The 20,122-nt window shown below is 32.1% G+C and overlaps 9 protein-coding genes across 9 annotated transcripts; 6 read left to right on the forward strand and 3 right to left on the reverse strand.

The window, feature by feature from the left end:
* Positions 1-22: 22 nt before the first annotated feature.
* On the reverse strand, positions 23-1,702 carry SPT8 (SAGA complex subunit SPT8; the record flags this gene model as incomplete). Its single annotated transcript, XM_011278894.1, has 1 exon — positions 23-1,702. One exon carries the CDS (start codon positions 1,700-1,702, stop codon positions 23-25), a length of 1,680 nt encoding a protein of 559 aa, XP_011277196.1.
* A 220-nt stretch (positions 1,703-1,922) lies between these two features.
* Positions 1,923-2,891, forward strand: CAF16 (putative ATP-binding cassette family ATPase CAF16; the record flags this gene model as incomplete). The annotated part of the gene is made up of 1 exon (XM_011278895.1): positions 1,923-2,891. One exon carries the CDS (start codon positions 1,923-1,925, stop codon positions 2,889-2,891), a length of 969 nt encoding a protein of 322 aa, XP_011277197.1.
* Positions 2,892-3,884: 993 nt separating this feature from the next.
* BN7_504 (sterol desaturase family protein) lies at positions 3,885-5,021 on the forward strand (the record flags this gene model as incomplete). Its single annotated transcript, XM_011278896.1, has 1 exon — positions 3,885-5,021. One exon carries the CDS (start codon positions 3,885-3,887, stop codon positions 5,019-5,021), a length of 1,137 nt encoding a protein of 378 aa, XP_011277198.1.
* Positions 5,022-5,714: 693 nt separating this feature from the next.
* Positions 5,715-6,845, forward strand: BN7_505 (uncharacterized protein; the record flags this gene model as incomplete). Its single annotated transcript, XM_011278897.1, has 1 exon — positions 5,715-6,845. The coding sequence occupies one exon, from the start codon at positions 5,715-5,717 to the stop codon at positions 6,843-6,845; it is 1,131 nt and encodes a 376-aa protein (XP_011277199.1).
* Positions 6,846-7,700: 855 nt separating this feature from the next.
* GAT1 (Gat1p) lies at positions 7,701-9,557 on the reverse strand (the record flags this gene model as incomplete). The annotated part of the gene is made up of 1 exon (XM_011278898.1): positions 7,701-9,557. The coding sequence occupies one exon, from the start codon at positions 9,555-9,557 to the stop codon at positions 7,701-7,703; it is 1,857 nt and encodes a 618-aa protein (XP_011277200.1).
* An 882-nt stretch (positions 9,558-10,439) lies between these two features.
* On the forward strand, positions 10,440-11,483 carry BN7_507 (Alkaline phosphatase D; the record flags this gene model as incomplete). The annotated part of the gene is made up of 1 exon (XM_011278899.1): positions 10,440-11,483. One exon carries the CDS (start codon positions 10,440-10,442, stop codon positions 11,481-11,483), a length of 1,044 nt encoding a protein of 347 aa, XP_011277201.1.
* A 103-nt stretch (positions 11,484-11,586) lies between these two features.
* Positions 11,587-12,570, reverse strand: BN7_508 (carbon-nitrogen hydrolase family protein; the record flags this gene model as incomplete). Its single annotated transcript, XM_011278900.1, has 1 exon — positions 11,587-12,570. The coding sequence occupies one exon, from the start codon at positions 12,568-12,570 to the stop codon at positions 11,587-11,589; it is 984 nt and encodes a 327-aa protein (XP_011277202.1).
* Positions 12,571-14,544: 1,974 nt separating this feature from the next.
* BN7_509 (putative metal chaperone) lies at positions 14,545-16,263 on the forward strand (the record flags this gene model as incomplete). Its single annotated transcript, XM_011278901.1, has 1 exon — positions 14,545-16,263. One exon carries the CDS (start codon positions 14,545-14,547, stop codon positions 16,261-16,263), a length of 1,719 nt encoding a protein of 572 aa, XP_011277203.1.
* Positions 16,264-16,504: 241 nt separating this feature from the next.
* On the forward strand, positions 16,505-17,986 carry BN7_510 (uncharacterized protein; the record flags this gene model as incomplete). The annotated part of the gene is made up of 1 exon (XM_011278902.1): positions 16,505-17,986. The coding sequence occupies one exon, from the start codon at positions 16,505-16,507 to the stop codon at positions 17,984-17,986; it is 1,482 nt and encodes a 493-aa protein (XP_011277204.1).
* Between the last annotated feature and the right edge of the window lie 2,136 nt (positions 17,987-20,122).

Here is a 20,122-nt window from a genome sequence, read left to right on the forward strand (position 1 = left end):
CAATTATAATTATAACAATTCACTATTGTAACTCGACGTCGTAAATAAAAACATTTTCTGTACTTGTTCCCTGCCACCCTCTATTTCCACTTGCACTTATCATATATCTATAACTTGGATCAAATTGAACGTCGGATAATACACCACCATGGTGTCCAGGAACAATTAAGAATGGTGTTTTCCTTTGAGCTTCCTCGTAAAGCCTTAGATCATAAATTCTAATATTATCATGTGAACCACATAAAACATGATTTCCATTTGGTAATGGTCTTACAACTGTGACAGCTCCTGAAACTTGAGGGAACTTCAAGACTTTGGATGTCTTTGTTTCACCCTTTGAATCTAATGGCATTTTTAATGATATTTCATCAACTGTACTGTTTCTTCTACCAGCATATAAGAAATCACCATCGGTTGACCAACATGCTGAAACACACCAGGGAGGTGTACCCTTAGGGGATTTCAGTCTCAAAACTTGTCTCGATGTTCTTAAATCCCATATATTAATTGATCCATCAATCGAAGAAGACATAAAAATGTTTTCATCATAGTTAGATGTACCTGTGTTTCCTTGATATGTATCATCATTTTTATTTATATTGTCATTTGACTTAGAGACACCATCATCACCTTCGTCACTCCCGAACAGTGAGTCCATATCATCATCTTCATTGGGTACCTGAGTCTCTATATGGGATCCATTAGCTGGTCTATATTCAATAGAACTTATCTGACCCGTGGCCTCTGTGAATTTTTGTATTATTTCACCAGTATTCAAATCCCAGTTATGTATCACTTTATCCCATCCACCAGATAAAAACTTATTTTCATACTCATTTAGCTTCAAAACAGATACTGTGTCGTTATGACCTTTGAAATGATGAACAATCGTTCCTTCATTATGTCGCACGGATTGAAGATTTATACCACCAGATTTTAGGCCACTCAACAACCACAAGCATCTTTTCTCCACTGCCAATGAGAAAACCGGTGATAGAGCTGGCTCATAATTATCCTTATTAGCTGCTGATCTTTTAATGGGTATTTCATTTTCCCAATAACTAACCAACGAACCACCATTTGAGATAGAATCAACCAAAGAGTGTTTTTGAGCAGCAGTAAGTTGCACTTGCCCCTCAATTGAACCATAAAAGTCATATTTTCTTATGAAACCATCTTCACCACCTGTAAACAACCATTTAGAGGATTTGGATAATTCAAAAGCATTGATTGGAGATGAGTAAGGTATTGCAACAAATGGATTAACATCATAAGTTTCTGATAATCTTGCTTTAAATTTCATTTGATTATAAAACTGTTCAAGCTTCGCATTATCATCCAAAGGAATATCACCATTTGACTCGGTTTCCTTTGAGATAATATCACTCTCTGTAGGTTTAGTAGCGTCAACCATTTCAACATCACCATTTGGTAGATTATGTGTTTTGTTTTCACTTTCTCTTGTGATTTCATTGTCATCTGCAAGTTCAGCACCTCCTTCTGCTTCATTTTCAATATTTTCGTTTTCTTCCTCCTCCTCAGCTTCACCTTCTTCTTCTTCTTCATCATCATCGCCTTCAATTTCTTCCTCGTTATTATCTAATTCTTCTTCTTCTTCTTCCTCCTCTTCCTCATCTTCTTCTTCGTCATCTAAAGGCACCTCGTTACCTTTGAAGATATCATCCTCATCAGCCAATCCCATATCTAGTAGTTATTAAACAAATAAAGAAATTGTGAAAACGTTCAGTTAATTAATTTGAAACTTGATTATTATATGTTTGATGTGTTCACTTGTTGAAATCGTTTCGCGTAATGTGTGTGTGCGTGTTTTTTTTTTTTTTTTAATTATTTTATTTTATTTTCTTTCCCTTTTTCAAGGGGTGGGAGTAACGAGTTATTGAACAACTATTATAATCAAATTTATGATTGAGAACTTGAAAATGGCAAGTACAGAATTTAGTGTCGAAACAGATCATTTAACTTATAAGTTCAGCAATGGTAAAGTTGGACTTGCAAACATCACGATTGAATTGCCATGGAACTCAAGAGCTTTATTAATTGGATCCAATGGTGCTGGTAAATCAACACTTTTGAAATTATTAGCTGGTAAAACTTTAAGTACCGTTGGGAAGATTTCGATTGGAGGGCATGATCCATTTAGAGGTGGCTCTGATGCATCAAATATAACAACATACCTGGGGACAGAATGGGCTTCAAATCCAATTGTCCGTAGAGACATTCCTGTGACTGTTCTAATTGATTCAATAGGTGGAGCTATATATAAAGAAAGAAGAGATGAGTTGGTTAAGTTGTTGGATATCGATTTGAGTTGGAGAATGCATCAAGTAAGTGATGGTGAGAGAAGAAGAGTCCAATTGGCTATGGGACTTTTAAAGCCTTGGAAAGTTTTATTGTTAGATGAGGTGACTGTGGATTTGGATGTTTTGGTGAGATCCAGGTTATTATCTTTTTTGAAAAATGAAACTGAAACAAGACAATGCTCAATCATATACGCAACACATATTTTTGATGGGTTAGGTAAATGGCCCACAAATGTCATTCATATCCAAAGTGGTAAAATTTTGAAAAATCTAAAGTACAACAAAGATATTCAGTATGAAGGAACAAATGGTAATGATGGTGATGATATTCAACAACATTTAAGTGAACCAGTAATTAAAACGACTGAAGATGATTATATCAAAATCCAAGCTATTAATTCACTTCATCCACTAGCTTTAGAATGGTTAAGACTAGATCTTCTTTCAAGAGGTGATCGTGAAGAAGGTGATTTAAATAGACCAAAATGGGAAGATTTACAAAAAGAGTTGGAGCTTTATTACGATGGAGGAAGAAGAGTCACTGACTATTTCAAAGCTACCCGTGAATAATCAAATGATGACATATAAAGATTTTATTTTCTTTTCAGGCTTTCAACAAAGCTTTTATAATAACAATACATTTAATGAGCTTATGATTAAAAATTCAACTTTATAATATAGAAATAGAACCAGGAATATAAAAAGACTCCTCATATATAATGTATACTAGCTAAAATGATCATTTATATGAGTCAACATGTTCAATGTATCATTTGTTATATATATATGAGTTATAAGTTTATATATTCGTAATCGTTTATCTACTAGTTACTAGCTATACACACAGTTTCAAATCCCGATAATCCGTTTACGAATATAATTTTTCTAGGACCACATTACCACATTCTTATAGTAATTTGGCCGTAATCCGCTTACGATCGCGACTCCTAGTAGTATGTAGTATATTTTGCCCTAACCAGAAATCTATGATTTTTACGTACAGCTTCAATCAACTTTTAGCTATGAAGTTTAAACGAGCTGCTACTGAAGTTTATACAAATCTATTTCAAGCTGAAAGTTAACAGTTGGGATCATGGAATGTACAGAAGAATATAGGGACATGTGAAATTAGAATAGTATTATTAGGAACTTCCACTTATAAAGTACCAACACCTTTTGCACTTCTTTTTACCGTTTCCGTCGTTTAACTAGAGCTCGTTTATTCACATTGTGGTGTCATGACGCGAAACGAAAACAAAACATTCAGAAAAAAAAAATATACTCTCAGATTTTGAGCATCGGCTCTCGTTTAAATAAACACACCTGGAAATTTATATATAATTTATAAACTCCATCCTCATCTCATTATTCTCTTCTATTTTGAATTTGAAATCCATTCTTTTGCTACGAGATACCCGTTGAATACTTCGTTCATTCAATCATAACCAAGTTACATTCATATTCACATTTTAACAAAAAGGTTCTATATATTCAAGCGTGTGTTTATTCCTTTTCTTTTTTTTTTTCTTGCTAGAGTGATCAATCATATATATTCTAAACAAAATGGATTTAGTACTGGAAGGCTTGGATGCTTATGTGTTTGATTTTGCTTATGCTAAACTGTTTCCAGCATCTTTATCTTCACATATACCTCATGTTTTGCAGAAATCGTTGGATTTAGGAAACGATACTTTTAAAGCAGTTTTAGCCCATGATCCAACTCAAGCTTTAATCAATGTCAATCAGAATTCGGCTTTAAATCATGTTTTGAGTGAATTACAACAAAATGAAGTTTATGGTCATTTCCCTGTCTGGTTTGATACTTCTGTTTATACAAATGCTTCTTTATTACCAAGAACCAATTTATTCAGACAATCTATAACTTTATTCTTAGTAATGTGGATTTTTGGCCTTTTATTATACCTTGGTGTTGCAACTTTTAGTTATATCTTCATTTTTGATAAAGCAATATTCAATCATCCAAGATATTTAAAGAATCAAATGTCCTTAGAAATTCAACAAGCCGTCAATGCTATTCCAATGATGGTTGCATTAACCGTTCCATGGTTTTTAATTGAATTACAAGGTTATTCAAAATTATATTGGGATGTGAACACAGTCAGAGGTGGTTGGATATCAATCGTGTTACAATACCCAGCTTTTATCATGTTTACAGATTTGTTCATTTACTTGATCCACAGGTGGTTACATTGGCCAAAGGTTTACAAATTGTTACATAAACCTCATCATAAATGGTTAGTTACAACACCATATGCTTCACATGCTTTCCACCCAGTTGATGGTTATTTCCAATCATTGCCATATCATGTTTATCCTTTCATTTTTCCTCTACATAAATTGAGTTACCTTTTATTATTCACATTTGTTAATTTCTGGACTGTTATGATTCACGATGGTGAATACATGGCAAATGACCCAGTCATCAACGGTGCAGCTTGTCATACTGTACACCATTTGTATTTCAACTATAATTATGGACAATTCACTACATTATGGGATAGAATTGGTAAATCATACAGAGAACCAGATAGAGAATTATTTGACAAGAATAAGAAAAAATCAACAGACACTTGGAAAGACCAAGTGTCTAAAATGGAAGCGATCAAGGATGTTGTTGAGGGTAGAGACGATGATAGAGTGTATGGTACTGAAGAACAATACGCAAAAAAACAAAACTAATTTATTTTATATGATTTTATGAATTCCAAAAAGAATAATTGCCAAATTTTTGTATTTTTTTTTTATTAAAGAGAAGAAATCCAAGATTTTTGGAGCTTCAAAACACAATATATACATATATACATACATAATATAAAACCGAGATATGTTTCAACATTTTCATAAATTATATAAGTATAATAATTACCAACTACAAAAATTACTTCGGATTTCAGTATCTTGTCACAAGTGCGGGTGTATTAATATCACTTTACCGCTGACACAAACACATATACAAAGTAATATTTCAAAAACAAAAAAAAAAAAAAAAATTAAGGATATGAATATATCATGAGAATTTGTGGAGGTATACACTCATTATTTGCAAGCTGGTTATTCTTTTTTGTCAACATATAGGCTTATACAGCTTCTGATCCGTTTGGTGGTGGTTTGAACATATTATTATATCATTGATCTCAAAAACTATTCTGGCGCTAGGTTGCAGTTTATTTATATAATTAAGAGATTTAGATTTCTATCCACTTGAAGAAACAAGTGGTTCATTGAATATTCACTTGAGATATATCCATATTTGGTTACCACTAATCAGAGACGTTACATTATTTGAAACTGGCGGTACTAGTGTTGATTTGCATGCTAATTCAATAGTGGAATTTAGAAATCTACGTATAATAATTAAAAGCTTACTATGAGATGAGCGCTAATAAGGTCCCATTCAATAATGTTGGCAGGAAAAGTGAAGATTTCGAGGAAGATACAAATATTTCATTACAAGAAGATATTGCTGTTTTATATTATGATGCACAACAGGCTCCTATATTTAATAATGACCCTGAAGGTGAATTTAGACCAAATGGAAATGAAGAATCTACAGATACAGTACCACTAAATCAACTACAACAAAACCATGAAAGTTCTAGACTATCAAATTCAACAGTTGGAGGAAAAACTGCCGGTCAGATTCCTGGAAATTCAATTGAGCAATGTCCTAAAGATTCACTTCAACCATATCCAGAGCCATTACACCATGTGAGACATTCGCAGAACACACACCTTCAAAGCCCACAAACAACACAATTACAACAAGTACAACCATATAATCAACTTCAGTTTTACAACCAACAAGTTAGCCAGCTGCATCCTTTGGCTAATATGGAAGTTCATCAAGTAAATCAATTTAAACCAATAAAAAATACCACTTATTACTCAGAAACTACACCATACGGTTCAAATTCTGGCTCCAGACAAAGATCCATAATCTCCAAATCTTCAACGTTTACTACAGGGGCGTTGGACTTGAATGACTATTCAAATTACCAATTGAAAAATGATCAGTATGACCCCAATTTTATATCAAAAGCTGTTGCAAATATGAAAAGACCCCCTAAAGCCCTGAATTCCGCTTTGAAGACTAATAAGGAAAAAGCTGCTAATCATATAGAGAAATTAAGGCTTTCAAACATGGGAAATCTTTTAGAGACAACTGACAACAGATATGGTCATATTGATTCCACTAATTCAATGTTAAATTCGCTACTGACTCAAAATCAAACACTAAGAAATAATAATACCGATAATGGCAATATGTCAGTAAGGCAAATAAATCTCATAGATACAACCAAAACACCACAATCAGGCGGTGATAATCATAATGATATTAACGGCGTAACTGTTAAATCTGATCATTCTAGTCATGGACAAATACAATTTACCAACACATCCCAAAATCATCATGAGGAAAATCAACCAAATGGATCATCACAAACTGATATTGACCCAGAAAGACACAATCAAAGTAAGGAAACATCAGATAACCGTAATTGAATATATAAATGTTATTTTATCGATATGTTCATGTTGTCTAATTTTCTTTTATATTTTCTTTAGTTAAAACGTATATGTTTTCCTAAAAAAATCTAATCGAACCATTATGTAGTACAAGTACAATATATATTATCATCGTCGACGTCGATATACTTAATTAATTAACTGGCCGGTACTCGTAACAGCATCAAAAAGTTGTACCTTTGAATTTATGAAGAGCTAAACCTTGGTAGTTGCTGCTAAGTGAAATGGGGTACATTATCATCATGTTGGGCATGAATCATTTATATATAACCAACACGCATGAAAAGTACGTTAGATTATACTATAATCTACTTAATTATACGTTTGGTGAACAGTTAATATATGGTCGACCTCTGATCATTCAATCGATTAAGTTATAGCTAGATAGAAGAAATAATATTATTATAAATCCCGTGTTGCACTCCGGCATGTACAATTTACGTATATTGTATAATATTATATCAATTTTATAAGAGCTGATGAACTTCGATCTCCAAATAAATTATAAAATATTTAAAATAATATTCGTCGATGCTAAAATAAAATCTAATAATTATATATCATATATATAAATATAGCACTAAGTATTAATAGAACAGGTAAATTGATATATTAAAGGGTACAATCTATAAATTATATTAACATGATTATTCTACTTAACATGTGATCATATATAGCTGAAAGATCATCAATGCTATTTAATAATTAACTGAATTAGTGAAAAAGTAAAACCAAATGAATGATACAATATTGTGAAGTATCTAGAACGTTGCCCACTTCACATATCCAAAATAAAGAACCAAGAAGGAAAAATAAATCATAACTTAAAAATCATAACGCCATAGATAACCACTCCCAATTATTGTTTGAACCGGATTTTCCTGATTCACCATTTTTATTATTAGTAGTGGTAAAATTGGATTCCAGTTTTGAGGAGCTCACCGTATTATTACCAAATTGATTATCAAAATCTATATTTGTATTGAATTGAAACCCACCGGAATCATTGAGAAGTTGATCATTAGAGTGATGAATGAATTGATCATCTTGTAGGAACTCATTGTCAGCATTTCCACTAAAAGGAGAATTTTCGTTCGATTCTCCTCTAGCACTAGTTGGTGTACGTTGAGGTGTTGGTTGTGATGAAGGTCCAGGTGTCTTTTTCTTAAATTGTCTTGATGTATTTGAAACAGTGGGTTTATTTTTATTATTTGTTGATGATTCTTTTTTACCCAATTTTGAATCTACCTTAGTAGGTGAAAATGGCTGATTGTTAACATTATTACCGTTGTTGTTGTTGTTGTTTGAAGCAGTTGAAGTACTTCCTGAACCCCTTTGTCTCTTCTTAATGACATCGGTTTTCAAGGATAAGGGACGAACAACACCATGTAACTTTAAAAATAACCCACAAGCATTGCATAAAGGCTGCCCTTCAGGGTTTCTCCTCCATAAAGGTGTTGTTTGTGTGTTACAATTTGTGCATCTTGTATTAGCATTTGAAGTTGAGTCTTCCCTTTTATTTGGAGCTGAAGAAGATAAATTATTTCCTGAAACATTTATACCTGATAACTGAGTCGATGAAACGTTCTTCTTGGCTTTGGTTAGTTTTGATGGAATATTAGCCTTTTTCCTTATAGTTGAGGCTGTAGAAGGCCTTCTTGAATTTAATGAAGAGGATAGGTTTGAAACGAAATCATTTCCGTTCATCAATGTCTCATCATCATTGATGTTATTATTGTTTATTGAAGTCATAGATGGTACCCTTCTGAATTTGCTTGCAAAACTTTGATTGTTGTTGTTTCTTGCAAATGATGCATTGTTACCACTGTTATTAAAATAGCTTTCAAAAAAAGAACCATCATTCATTATTGGAGTATGTGCTGATGATGAAACTGGTGAATTCGTAGCTTGTGTATTGTACATATTATTAAAATAATTTTGTGATTCACTGAAACTGTTTGAAATATGATGGAAATTTGAAGGTGGATCATAAGAGTTACTTATAGTCTCAAGTGGATCCAAGTAAGAATTCAAATCATTTCCTGGAGAATCAAGATAATTGGAATTGTAGCTTGACGAGTTTGGGACATTTATAGCATGTGGATGAATGTTGTTTAATATTGGGATAGATTGTGAATTTAAATTTGAATCTTTAGTTGGTAAATAATCAGTCATTATAGAATCATTTTCATGAAAGCTTGAAGAAATTGAAGTGAAATTATTATTTTGATCTTCTTGTTGACCAATCTTCTTAATATGAGCCACGTAATCAAAATCATCAGAAGTTGGATCAATCTCTGGTTCAGTTTTGATATTAGAATTAATTTTCGATTTTTGTTCATTCTCGAGAAAGAATTTTGTTAAATTTGATGGTTCGTTATGATTGTTTGAAAATGTTGATGTAGCTGTAAGACTTGGGATTTCAGATAAGTTCAGATATTCATCACCATTAGCTATCTCAGGATTATATTTTGGTTTATCATCAAAGACATTTTTTTTTATTTTTGGTGAAGTTGCAGTGGAAGATTCTGGGAATGAAGGTAAAATATGTTGTCTTTTGAATTTTATACTCATCATTCTCCATGTGAGATTTTGCATACGTTCTTTGTAAGGTAATGATGCTTTAGCTTTTGAATACATTCTCCAAAGAGCCTCAGCAGAGGAATCCTCTTCCAGATTATTGTTCATGATACACCTTTGATATATTTTGAAGCAATTAATGATCTCTAATGAAAACTGATAAGTTGAAATGTGATAAGATATATATGAATAATTTCTTTTCTTTTTGGCTAATTTATTTCCAACGGTAATGATGCAAAGTTTATTAACTTGGTTAATGAATTGAATATAGTTTTTTATGAACTTTGATCTCTTAATAATATAATAATATTATTTAAATCCTTATGAAAACAAGTGTAATAATATAGTTGAAATGAAATTTCTCATAATATGGACGTATACAACTATATTTTGAGACAGTAGTGAGTAAACGTAAGTGCTGTTGATCCAAAATCAACTAGGGGCATTAAGTTAGCGATAATGGACAGTGAGCTAATCATTGGTTAATCAATATTCACAATACTTTGAAAGCCGATATACAGGGCAAGGTAATCAAATGTGCTACGTATTGTCGATGAGCTTGAAAGAAGTTTGATTGGCTCGATAAAAATGTATCAATTCTTATCAGTGCTTATGTAAGTGATGTGTCAGCTTCTGCAATACAGCCATATTCCAAACAACAGAAAACTCGGAGCAAAATTATGGATCATATCGTTTAAAACAATAGATCTTACGGGATATCTTTAGTCGATGAATCACAAAGGAAGTATGACTATATACTTATGTAATACTCTTTCCGTCTTTTAAATATAGGTACGTATAATATGCTTTTGTTTCCGAAGCTGGTCGAAGATTTGCCGACGGTAACCGGTCCCCCAGATAATTAATTATACGGGAAAACTTCACGCGAATTATTCATATTATTATATGGAGTTAAAACTTAATACATGGTAATATGTACATTATTTTGTGCTAATATACTTTATCTAATCCAAGTTCACAAGTTAACTGATGCTCATTACTTCTTTCCTGAAGTCTTTTTTAATATATTTGTGGTATTTAAAGAAAATTTTGTATGATAAAGATTCTTTGATTAATTCACCGTGTTCATTAGAAAACATCAACTTCCAATTAATCGATAATCAAAGTGAAGACCCAACTGCATTAAACGTTATTCCATATCAAAACTTTCCATTGTTCATTGCAAGGCCAGAGTATCAATTTCGTCATGGTGTTGCTTCGGGTGATTCATCATCAATTTCAACTATCTTTTGGACTAGAATTACACCAAGAAATAAAGTGGCAAAAGCTAGTTTGATACCTGTTTATTTCCAATTATCAACAGATCAAAATTTCCAAAATGTACACATTTCAGGCATCACATATACAAATTCATTGATTGATTTCACTATAAAACTTCATATAAGGAATTTGGAACCAAACCAATCATATTATTATAGATTTTATGATGAAAAAAATAATGAAATCATTGGTGAATCAAAGACATTACCCAATGTAATTGATAATTGCAGCTTAATCGTCACCGATTCAACAAAGAAATTACAAACATACAATGCTTCATTTGTACTGCAACTTAATGACTTTAAAAATAAAGTATTCACACGTTTAAGAGATTATAGATCCAGATATGCATTTGAACAAAGGATTCCAAATGTAACTGTCCTATATGGTTCAAATCCTGCTATGTATTATGAAGATTTAACACTGACAAATTATCATAGAGCATTACTTGAATGGTTCCCAATAAGACCACCAAAGATAAGAGTTATTGGTAAAACATTTAAATTTGGTGATAAATTCCATATAAGTTTTATTAATCACCAACAAAAAACATTAAATTTCGAAAAATATGACAATAATGCTAGAGAGGATGATTTTACTGAATTGTCATATGATGTTGAATGTCGAAATCAAATTCAAATAAAAAGTCCTTTAGGTATAACGAATATAAATCTTAGGGATTATAAAGGTATTCTAATGTTGGAAATAAATGAGGATGGTGTCACAGTTGATAATTCAACATATGTGTGCTAAGTGAATTGGGATATGGTAACATTCAAAATTATAATAAAGACAACAATAAAAAATTTGTATTAATCATATATTTATTCCATCAATTTAATATACAATCAATAACTCATTCCTCTTCATCTTCAAACTCAATTGGTGAGTTTTTTGATCTATTCACGCGTAATTTAAAAACATCAAATCTATTATAACCACCAACAAGATCGTGGAATTGTTTTGGAACTATTGTTTTATTCAAGTCAAATGTAGCATAAGCGATACCTTCTTCATGTTGTAAAAAATCACCAATTTCATTAGCAGCAGGATCTAAAAAGAAGGTTGCACCTTGTGATTGTTTTCTATAAAATTCTTCGTTTGATGGGTCATCTTTAACTAAAAATTCCATTGTGTCTTCATCAAGGAATGAAGAACAAATGACACCAAAACATTTACCTTCTAAACATTGTATACCACATCTAATCTTATTTGCTGTGATATTATCAAATGATTTTGCTGTACCAGGTCTTTGATAATCAGCAGCAGGTGGCCAAATAGATAAATGTATCTGTTCACCTTGACTTAACAAAGTGAATCTTGCTAATGAACTCGTATTTTCACCACAAATCAATGCACCGATTTTACCGTATTTTGAGTCAACAACATTCAAACCAGAACCATCACCATTTGCCCATGATAATTTCTCAAAATAAGTTGGTACCAATTTCCTATGATGAGCACCAATATTACCATTTTCATCAATCAACACATATGAATTCCATAATCCACCAACACTGACCCTAGATCTTTCATTGAATCCTAATAAGACAACAACTTCCAAAGATTTACAAAGTTCTTTGATTGATTCAATTTCTGGACCGTCGACATACAACGAGCTTTCAACCAACTTTACAAATAGTTCATGGTTGTCAATTGGTGCTTTACATGTACTCCAAACTGGGAATGCAGAAACAAAAGTTTCTGGGAAAACAATAATATTTGCATGTTCTGCAGCTGCTTTTTCAATTGAAGAGATGACTTTTTTTATAGTTTCCTCTTTATTCAATAGAACTGGAGCCAAATGACAAGCAGCAACTTTTGTGACTGGTAAACTCATGATTTAAACCTGTTTCTCTTGAAAGCTTAACTGAAGAGAATCGAGTACACATTTTCCTTTCTTATAAGATCAACGGAAATAGGGGGGATCATTCCATAGATCCTTCACTTTTGTACCAGTTACAGTGTGGACCAATAAAAGGTAAAGTACTATTATCTCGAACTATTTTCTTATCATCCCACATACCGGCCTTTGAAAAGTAATGATAACAATCAGTATATAAGTCTGGTCAATAAGTCGAAATTGTGTACTGTATTCAGAATACTGACTGCATTATCATGAGAAAGTCAAGAACAATTATCCGCAAAATACTAGATTTGATTAGTAGGTTGGCGTGGGGCGTGGGATGATTAGGTAACTTAAAATTTAATATATACCGGTTGTTTAGTCCTGTTCACCGTTCAGCAATGAGCATACGTATATACTATAAAGTATACGTCTATATTGTTAAGTAGCCCGCCAACAATTTTGCCCGCTCGGACCGTCGGACCGTCAACATCGGATATTGTGTTTTAATTAGACATTTGTTTAGTTATAGTTAGTTCAGGTACGTAACAGTATAGGCTAGGTCTTTATAACACAATATAAGTAGTTCTCTAAATTCGACTTCATCTGCTTACTCTTCTATAAACCTATATATAGAGTGATCTATCATCGACATCAAACTGGACAACATTATGGCTTTTGACTTTTACTGCAATTTCAACAAATCCAAAATTAATGTTGAGATATCTAGTACATTTGAGCTCAAGTATTTCTTGATACATTAACTACAACATTAACAATAATTTTCAACCCACCAACATCCTTTGTTTACAGGCTGATGCCCACGAACTCTAAAATGTTGTTTGTGGGTCGTGTCTACGAACATTCATTGCATAGGACGTCGTTCGTTGCCCACGAACATGGGTCAAACTAGTTGGTGGGCTACAACGTATATATAAGATTAACAGGTACTTATTCAAACATTCAATTCTTTTATATATATTGGGCATTTCAATATATTGGTCAAATGTGTATAGCATATACATAATTTCAACTTTAATTATATAAATAATTAGAATATTGTCAGCAGTCAGTCGATCCATTTAGAACAAATGATCAATCATATCCTTAATTAACCCAAGCCAGAAATTTTGCTTCACATATTGGTATATATTATCGAATTATATCATTTTATATGGGTTAGTTCTTTTAGCTATATTACACATATATAGATAGGCTCTACTATTGATATTGCTTTTGTTTTAAAAAAATACCTGCAGCTCTCACATTACAATGCATTTAATCTTATAATGAAACCAATTCGAGTGATCATATATTATAAACAATATGATTACATCCTTCTAGCTACCAGTTTAATTGAATTATTGATTGTATTTAGTAATACAACTAGACTGATAAATGATTTGATATCGTCTACGCTCATGAAATTTAAATTCTATAACTGTTAAGGTTGATTTGGGGTACTCATAATATTAAAAATTACATACCTACATTAAATTAAATTGTTTCCAACCACTAGGGTGGCACTTTTAAATGAAAATGATTTAAATTAGCACCCTATTCGTTATATTGTGATAGTATATATATAGACAATAGATCTAACGTCACGGCTGATCATCCAATGAGAGTACTCAGATTACCAATAATTAGTGATATTTTGTGCAGCTTTATAATATTCAAGTACTATTTTGATTAGGCGTTATAATAATATAATTGAGTAGATGCACTTGTATAACTATCATGGTTATAATTTTCGCTTTACCATAAGTACGCGCGTATAACTTAATTGTAACTGTTATAGACATTAATTCTCCAATGATGGTACTACCGTCACTCGTGTCGGTCCAAAAATTTCATTTAATGATTGAGTATATATATAAATATATAAATGAATATCTATCCTTAATTCCAAATACTCTTAGTTTCTTGTATTAAACATTGAATAAAAAATAATCTTTAATACTCATAATGGTATCCAAAGTTAAAAAACCAATCCCAGTCACTCTACTTTCTGGATTTTTAGGTTCCGGTAAGACAACTTTATTGGAACACATATTGACTGCTAAACATGGATTGAAGATTGCGGTTGTTATTAATGATATGTCATCTTTAAACATTGATGCTGCTTTAATTTCTGATCATAAGGTTACCAAGAAACAGGAAAAGCTTATTCAATTGCAAAATGGTTGTATTTGCTGCACCTTGAGAGGTGATTTATTGGAAGAGCTTGTAACTTTAGCAAGATCTGGTAAATACCAATATATTGTGATTGAAAGTACAGGTATTAGTGAGCCAATGCAAGTTGCTGAAACATTCACAACAGAATTCACAGAGCAATTATTGAAACAAAATATGGAAGATGAAGCCGTGAGTCAAGATGAAACAAAAATTTTGAAAGAAATTATTGACGCTGGTGGATTGACTAAACTAGCAAGTTTGGATACCTGTGTAACCGTTGTTGATGCTGTTAATTTTATTGAGAATTTTGAGACAACTGAGTTTTTAGCTGATAGATATGGGGAAAATGGACAAGGTGAAAATGAGAGGACCATTACTGATTTAATGGTTGATCAAATTGAATTTTCTGATGTTATTATCATCAATAAAAGTTCCTCTGTTTCTAAATCAACAAAAACCAAAATTGAAAAGATCATCAAAAACTTGAACCCAGTTGCTAAAGTCATAACAACAGATTATTCAAAGGTCGAACTAAATGAAATCATTAACACTGGGAAATATGATTTTGATAAAGCGTCTAGTTCTGCTGGTTGGTTGCAAAGTATCCAAGAAATGACATTGAGGGATGGGAAGTTTGGTGAAGATCAAAAAGGCAGATTGGCTCCAAAACCTGAGACTGAAGAATATGGAATAAATAATTTTGTCTATACTTCCAGAAAGCCATTCCATCCAAAAAGATTATACGAATGTATAAGGGATAAGTTCTTAGTTATAGAACAAAATGCTTATATTGATGATGAAGAGGATGATAAAGAAAACTTGCAAAATGAATCGAATGAAGAAAGTGACTCTGAAGAGGAGAATGCTCAATCTGATGAAGAAGATGAGGAAAATGGTCAATCTGATGAAGAAGATGATGATCCTGATCAAGATGAAGACGATTTCACACAGCAAGAAATTATAGCAAACAAAAAAGCATCACCATTTGGTCCATTGTTGAGGTCAAAGGGTTTCTTTTGGTTGGCTTCAAGATATATTGTTAGAGGTGAATGGAGTTCTGCAGGTGCAATGTTAACTTTAAAAGGTGGTATTCCATGGTTTGCAATAACTGGAGAACAATTTTGGCCTGAAGATCCATTAGCAAGACAGTTGATCAAGAAAGATTATCATGGTAAATACGACGACAGACGTCAAGAACTTGTCTTCATTGGACTTTCAATTGATCAGAAAGCCTTAACAAAAGAGTTGGACTCCTGTTTGTTAACAGATTTAGAGTTTAAAACTTTTGAGAAAATAACCGATTCTAAAAAGAATATAATTGAAATTGAAAAAGCTTTGCAAAAAGAATTTGAAGATGGGTTTGAAGATTGGATTAAATTTGATGATGATGATGGTGGTGATGATGGTGATGTTGATGAAAAACAAATTGTCGACACCATTAAAGAAAAATCAAATCATGGCCATGATCATACACATAATTCAACAACAAAGGCTAACATTCAAAATTAGATCTCAATTCACAATTCTTGTATAAATTTCTAAAAAAAGTTATTAATCAGTTTTTTCGTGTAGTTTGATTCGCGGAATATCAAGAAAATTAAAGTTTATACCTTTCACAACTTTTTTAGATCAACAATCACGTCTCTAAAGTTTGCGAGATCTTCATCTATTTCAAAATTTATTTAAAAGAAGTCATAGAACCCTGTGTTTTTATGATGATGTGTTCCCTCAGTACTATGTTAAGCACGCAATGCAAGTTAGCACAGTATTAGAGGTCTCAGTGCGTCCTTCTATTCCTGAGGATGCTGATTTGGCAATGGATTATATCGACGAAAATTCATCATTATATACCACCATGACCACAGATGTTATCAAGAAAGTTGATAGGAGTATCATACCTATAGTCTCGTGCCTAATGAGTGTCAAGATGATGGAGAAGAGTATAACATCATATGGATCTATTTTGGGGTTACGTGAAGATTTGAGAATGACCCAAGAAACATACACATGGGTCTCAAGCATTTTTTACTTTGGTTATCTGATCTTCGAGTTTCCAATCAGCTTGATAATTCAAAAGGCTTTATCAAAAAGTTTGTCAACCTCGGTACTTGTCTGGGGAGTTTTGTTGTTGTGTCATGCTTCCTGTCAGACATCAAATGGGTTTTTAACATGTCGTTTCTTCATTGGTATGTTTGAGTCTGCCATGTCACCAGCATATACATTGATAACTTCACAATGGTGGAAGAGAGAAGAACAGTTTACGCGTTGTAGTATGTGGTTTGGATTTCAAGGATTTGGTACTATTCTGCAAGCCGGTGTTGCTTATGTCCTACTTATACATGACTCTCAACTAGCTTTAGCCTCCTGGAGACTTCTTTATATAATGACAGGTATATTAACAATGATTTTTGGGTTTTTATCTGCATTTTATATTCCCGAGAATCCTTTGAAGGCACATTTTTTCAATGCTATAGAGAAAATGGATTTTATCCAAAGACTCCGTTCCAATCATCAAGGCGTGGGAAACAAAACTTTTAAACAATCGCAACTATTCGAAGCATTCACTGACACTGTTTCATATATTATGTTTGCACATGGTATCTTTTATTCAATAGGTAGCTCTTCGTTCTCAAATTTTGGCTCTATGATTTTGATGAATGATTTTGGATATAGCTCAAAAGCTAGTATTTTATTGGGCATGGTCGGAGGTGCATTAGATATATCATTACCTACAATAGTCGCATATATGAACGAGAAATTATTCACGGGTAAGAAGTTAATTATTTGCTCATTAGCAAGTACCATAACTTTGATAGGAATGATTGTTTTCAAGTATGCTAATGACAGAATTCTCAGATTATTTGGATATTTCAGTTTTTATGTATCAACTATTGTGATTTCTGGAGTCATCTCAAATATAGCTTCAAATGTTGCAGGTCATACTAAAAAGATCATTGTGAGTGCTTTATTCCATATGGGTACAGCTGTTGGTAGTATAATTGGTCCTCAATTTTTTAAAAATAATGACTATGAACAGGCAAAGACAGCGTTGCTCATAACATCCATCATCGGAACATTCGACATACTGATGTTAATTACAATCTATACGTACAGGAATTCTGAAAGGGAAAAGCTAAGGATTAGTTATGGTCCCAAGTATATTGCACCTGAGTTTATTGAACTTTTTGACTTGACTGATATGGAAAACCCTGAGTTTAGATATCTACTTTGACTTTGAAACTGTGTTATTCTATCTGATATTACTAATTAGCAGTTTAACCAAATGATTTTTATTTTAATTATATGGATGTTATTTTGATATAGATATCGTCGGGATTTGTAAAGATAAGGCACTCTATGTCCTTTTTTTCTTTGAAATGTATTTATAGTGCTCAAAGTTTATTCTATATATAAAGAAAACAACTTTTATAGAAGCCAGTTAAAGGCTTGTTTCTAGTGAATCAATGCCCAGGTATAAGGTATATTGTTGCATCACCCGCAAACGATGCTTTAAGTGTTATATAATATTGTTTACAGAAAATTCAATTCACTTCAATTTGATTTTTCCATGATTACGTTAACAATCTCTGCAATGACTAGATCAGGTGGATTAAATATTATAATTACGCAATATTAAATGGGGATTACGGCCGCTAGTTTGGGTTGGGAGCACAATGGAATTAATTGCAATATGGTTGATATATTTTGGTGTATATATGAACAATTTAATATAGTTGGAAGTTTATTTGACAAGGGAAAGAGCTTCGATAACTCAATACTCAATGGAATCAATATGGATCCCACTTATAATGTAAATGTAAGTTGAGCTAATAATGTATATATATAGATAGATTAAATATCTCATGACCAAGCTAAAAATGTTGATGTGAACAGGTTGAATGATATTGTCATCCTGATCATTTATTCAATAATGCAACCGATATCTTTCCTTGTCGGTATATTGAGTTATAACATTGATAGTGAATATATTGTCTGGGTCTTATCCAATTGTAAAATTAGACATGGCTTTGTTAGCAGCTAAACATTCAATTGAATTACTGATAATGATCAGTTTGTTTCGCAGCTAGTATCATCTCCCGGGCCATGGCACCTAAAACCAATTTGAATATCAGCAACAATGGTAGGTGCTACCTAATTCTGGTAATTCACAGTTGTTTACATTTATTCATAACTGGTGGTCGATGGAGGTTCCAGTTATTGAATAAGAAACCACACAATACTGAGCCTAGATGTCTAGATTTATTCAAATCATAGTTCGCGAAGAAATTCATTTTAGGTTTTCAACAACAATAAATCAATTTGTTGAAACTTTGTGTTAAATTGAATTGATATGGAATAACTAACTGCCGTCATACAGCGGTAACTTATACAGTACTTAATAATGACTCAATCCTGATCTTGACCTGACACATTCTTTTCAATTACTTCAAAGAGAAATTGTAATGCATCTTTTACCCAAGATTACAACTTTAATGGTTATAAACGTACAGAATATGAAAAAGTTAGGTATTAAAAGATATGGTATAAATACTAAAACAATGAAACGTTTTTATTAAAACAATAAAACAACAGATAATCCTGAAGATCAATTCATACTGCAAAATGTCAAATCTAAACCCTGATACAGTGTTGTTAACAGATCCAAATGTTGATGATGCATGGAAAACATGTGTTCTTCAAGGTGTTTATTTTGGTGAAAATGAATATAATGGTTTATTAGGTGCAAGAATTTCTTCAGTCTTTGTTATATTTATTGTTTCAACTGGTTTTACTGTTTTCCCATTATTAGCAAGAAGTTTCAAAAAGTTAAAATTACCTTTATATTTTTATATATTTGCAAGATATTTTGGTTCAGGTGTTATTTTAGCAACTGCATTTGTTCATTTAATGGATCCTGCTTATGAAGAAATCGGTGGTCAATCATGTGTTGGATCTAATGGTAATTGGTCTGCATTTCCTTGGTGTGCAACAATTATAATGACTAGTGTCTTTGTTATATTTTTAATTGATGTCATTTCTGATGTTTATGTTGAAAGAAAATATGGTCAATCAACTCATGTGGGGAATAAAGAAATTATGGATGCAGTTGTTAGACACGATGAAAAAGATCAATTAATTCAAGTTAACAATGATACTGAAAGAAATGATGATATGAAAGGAAGTTTTGATAATACCACTGATGAATCAAGTGTTTATAAAGAAAGAAGCTTTAAAAGTCAAATTGCTGCATTTTTAGTTTTGGAATTTGGAATTATCTTCCATTCTGTTATGATTGGATTAAATTTAGGTGCAGTGGGTGAAGAATTTAAAACTTTATATATTGTTTTAATTTTCCATCAATCATTTG

The sequence above is a fragment of the Wickerhamomyces ciferrii genome, contig 00008, assembly GCF_000313485.1.
Source record: "Wickerhamomyces ciferrii WGS project CAIF00000000 data, strain NRRL Y-1031 F-60-10, contig 00008, whole genome shotgun sequence".
NCBI lineage: Eukaryota > Fungi > Ascomycota > Saccharomycetes > Phaffomycetales > Wickerhamomycetaceae > Hansenula > Hansenula ciferrii.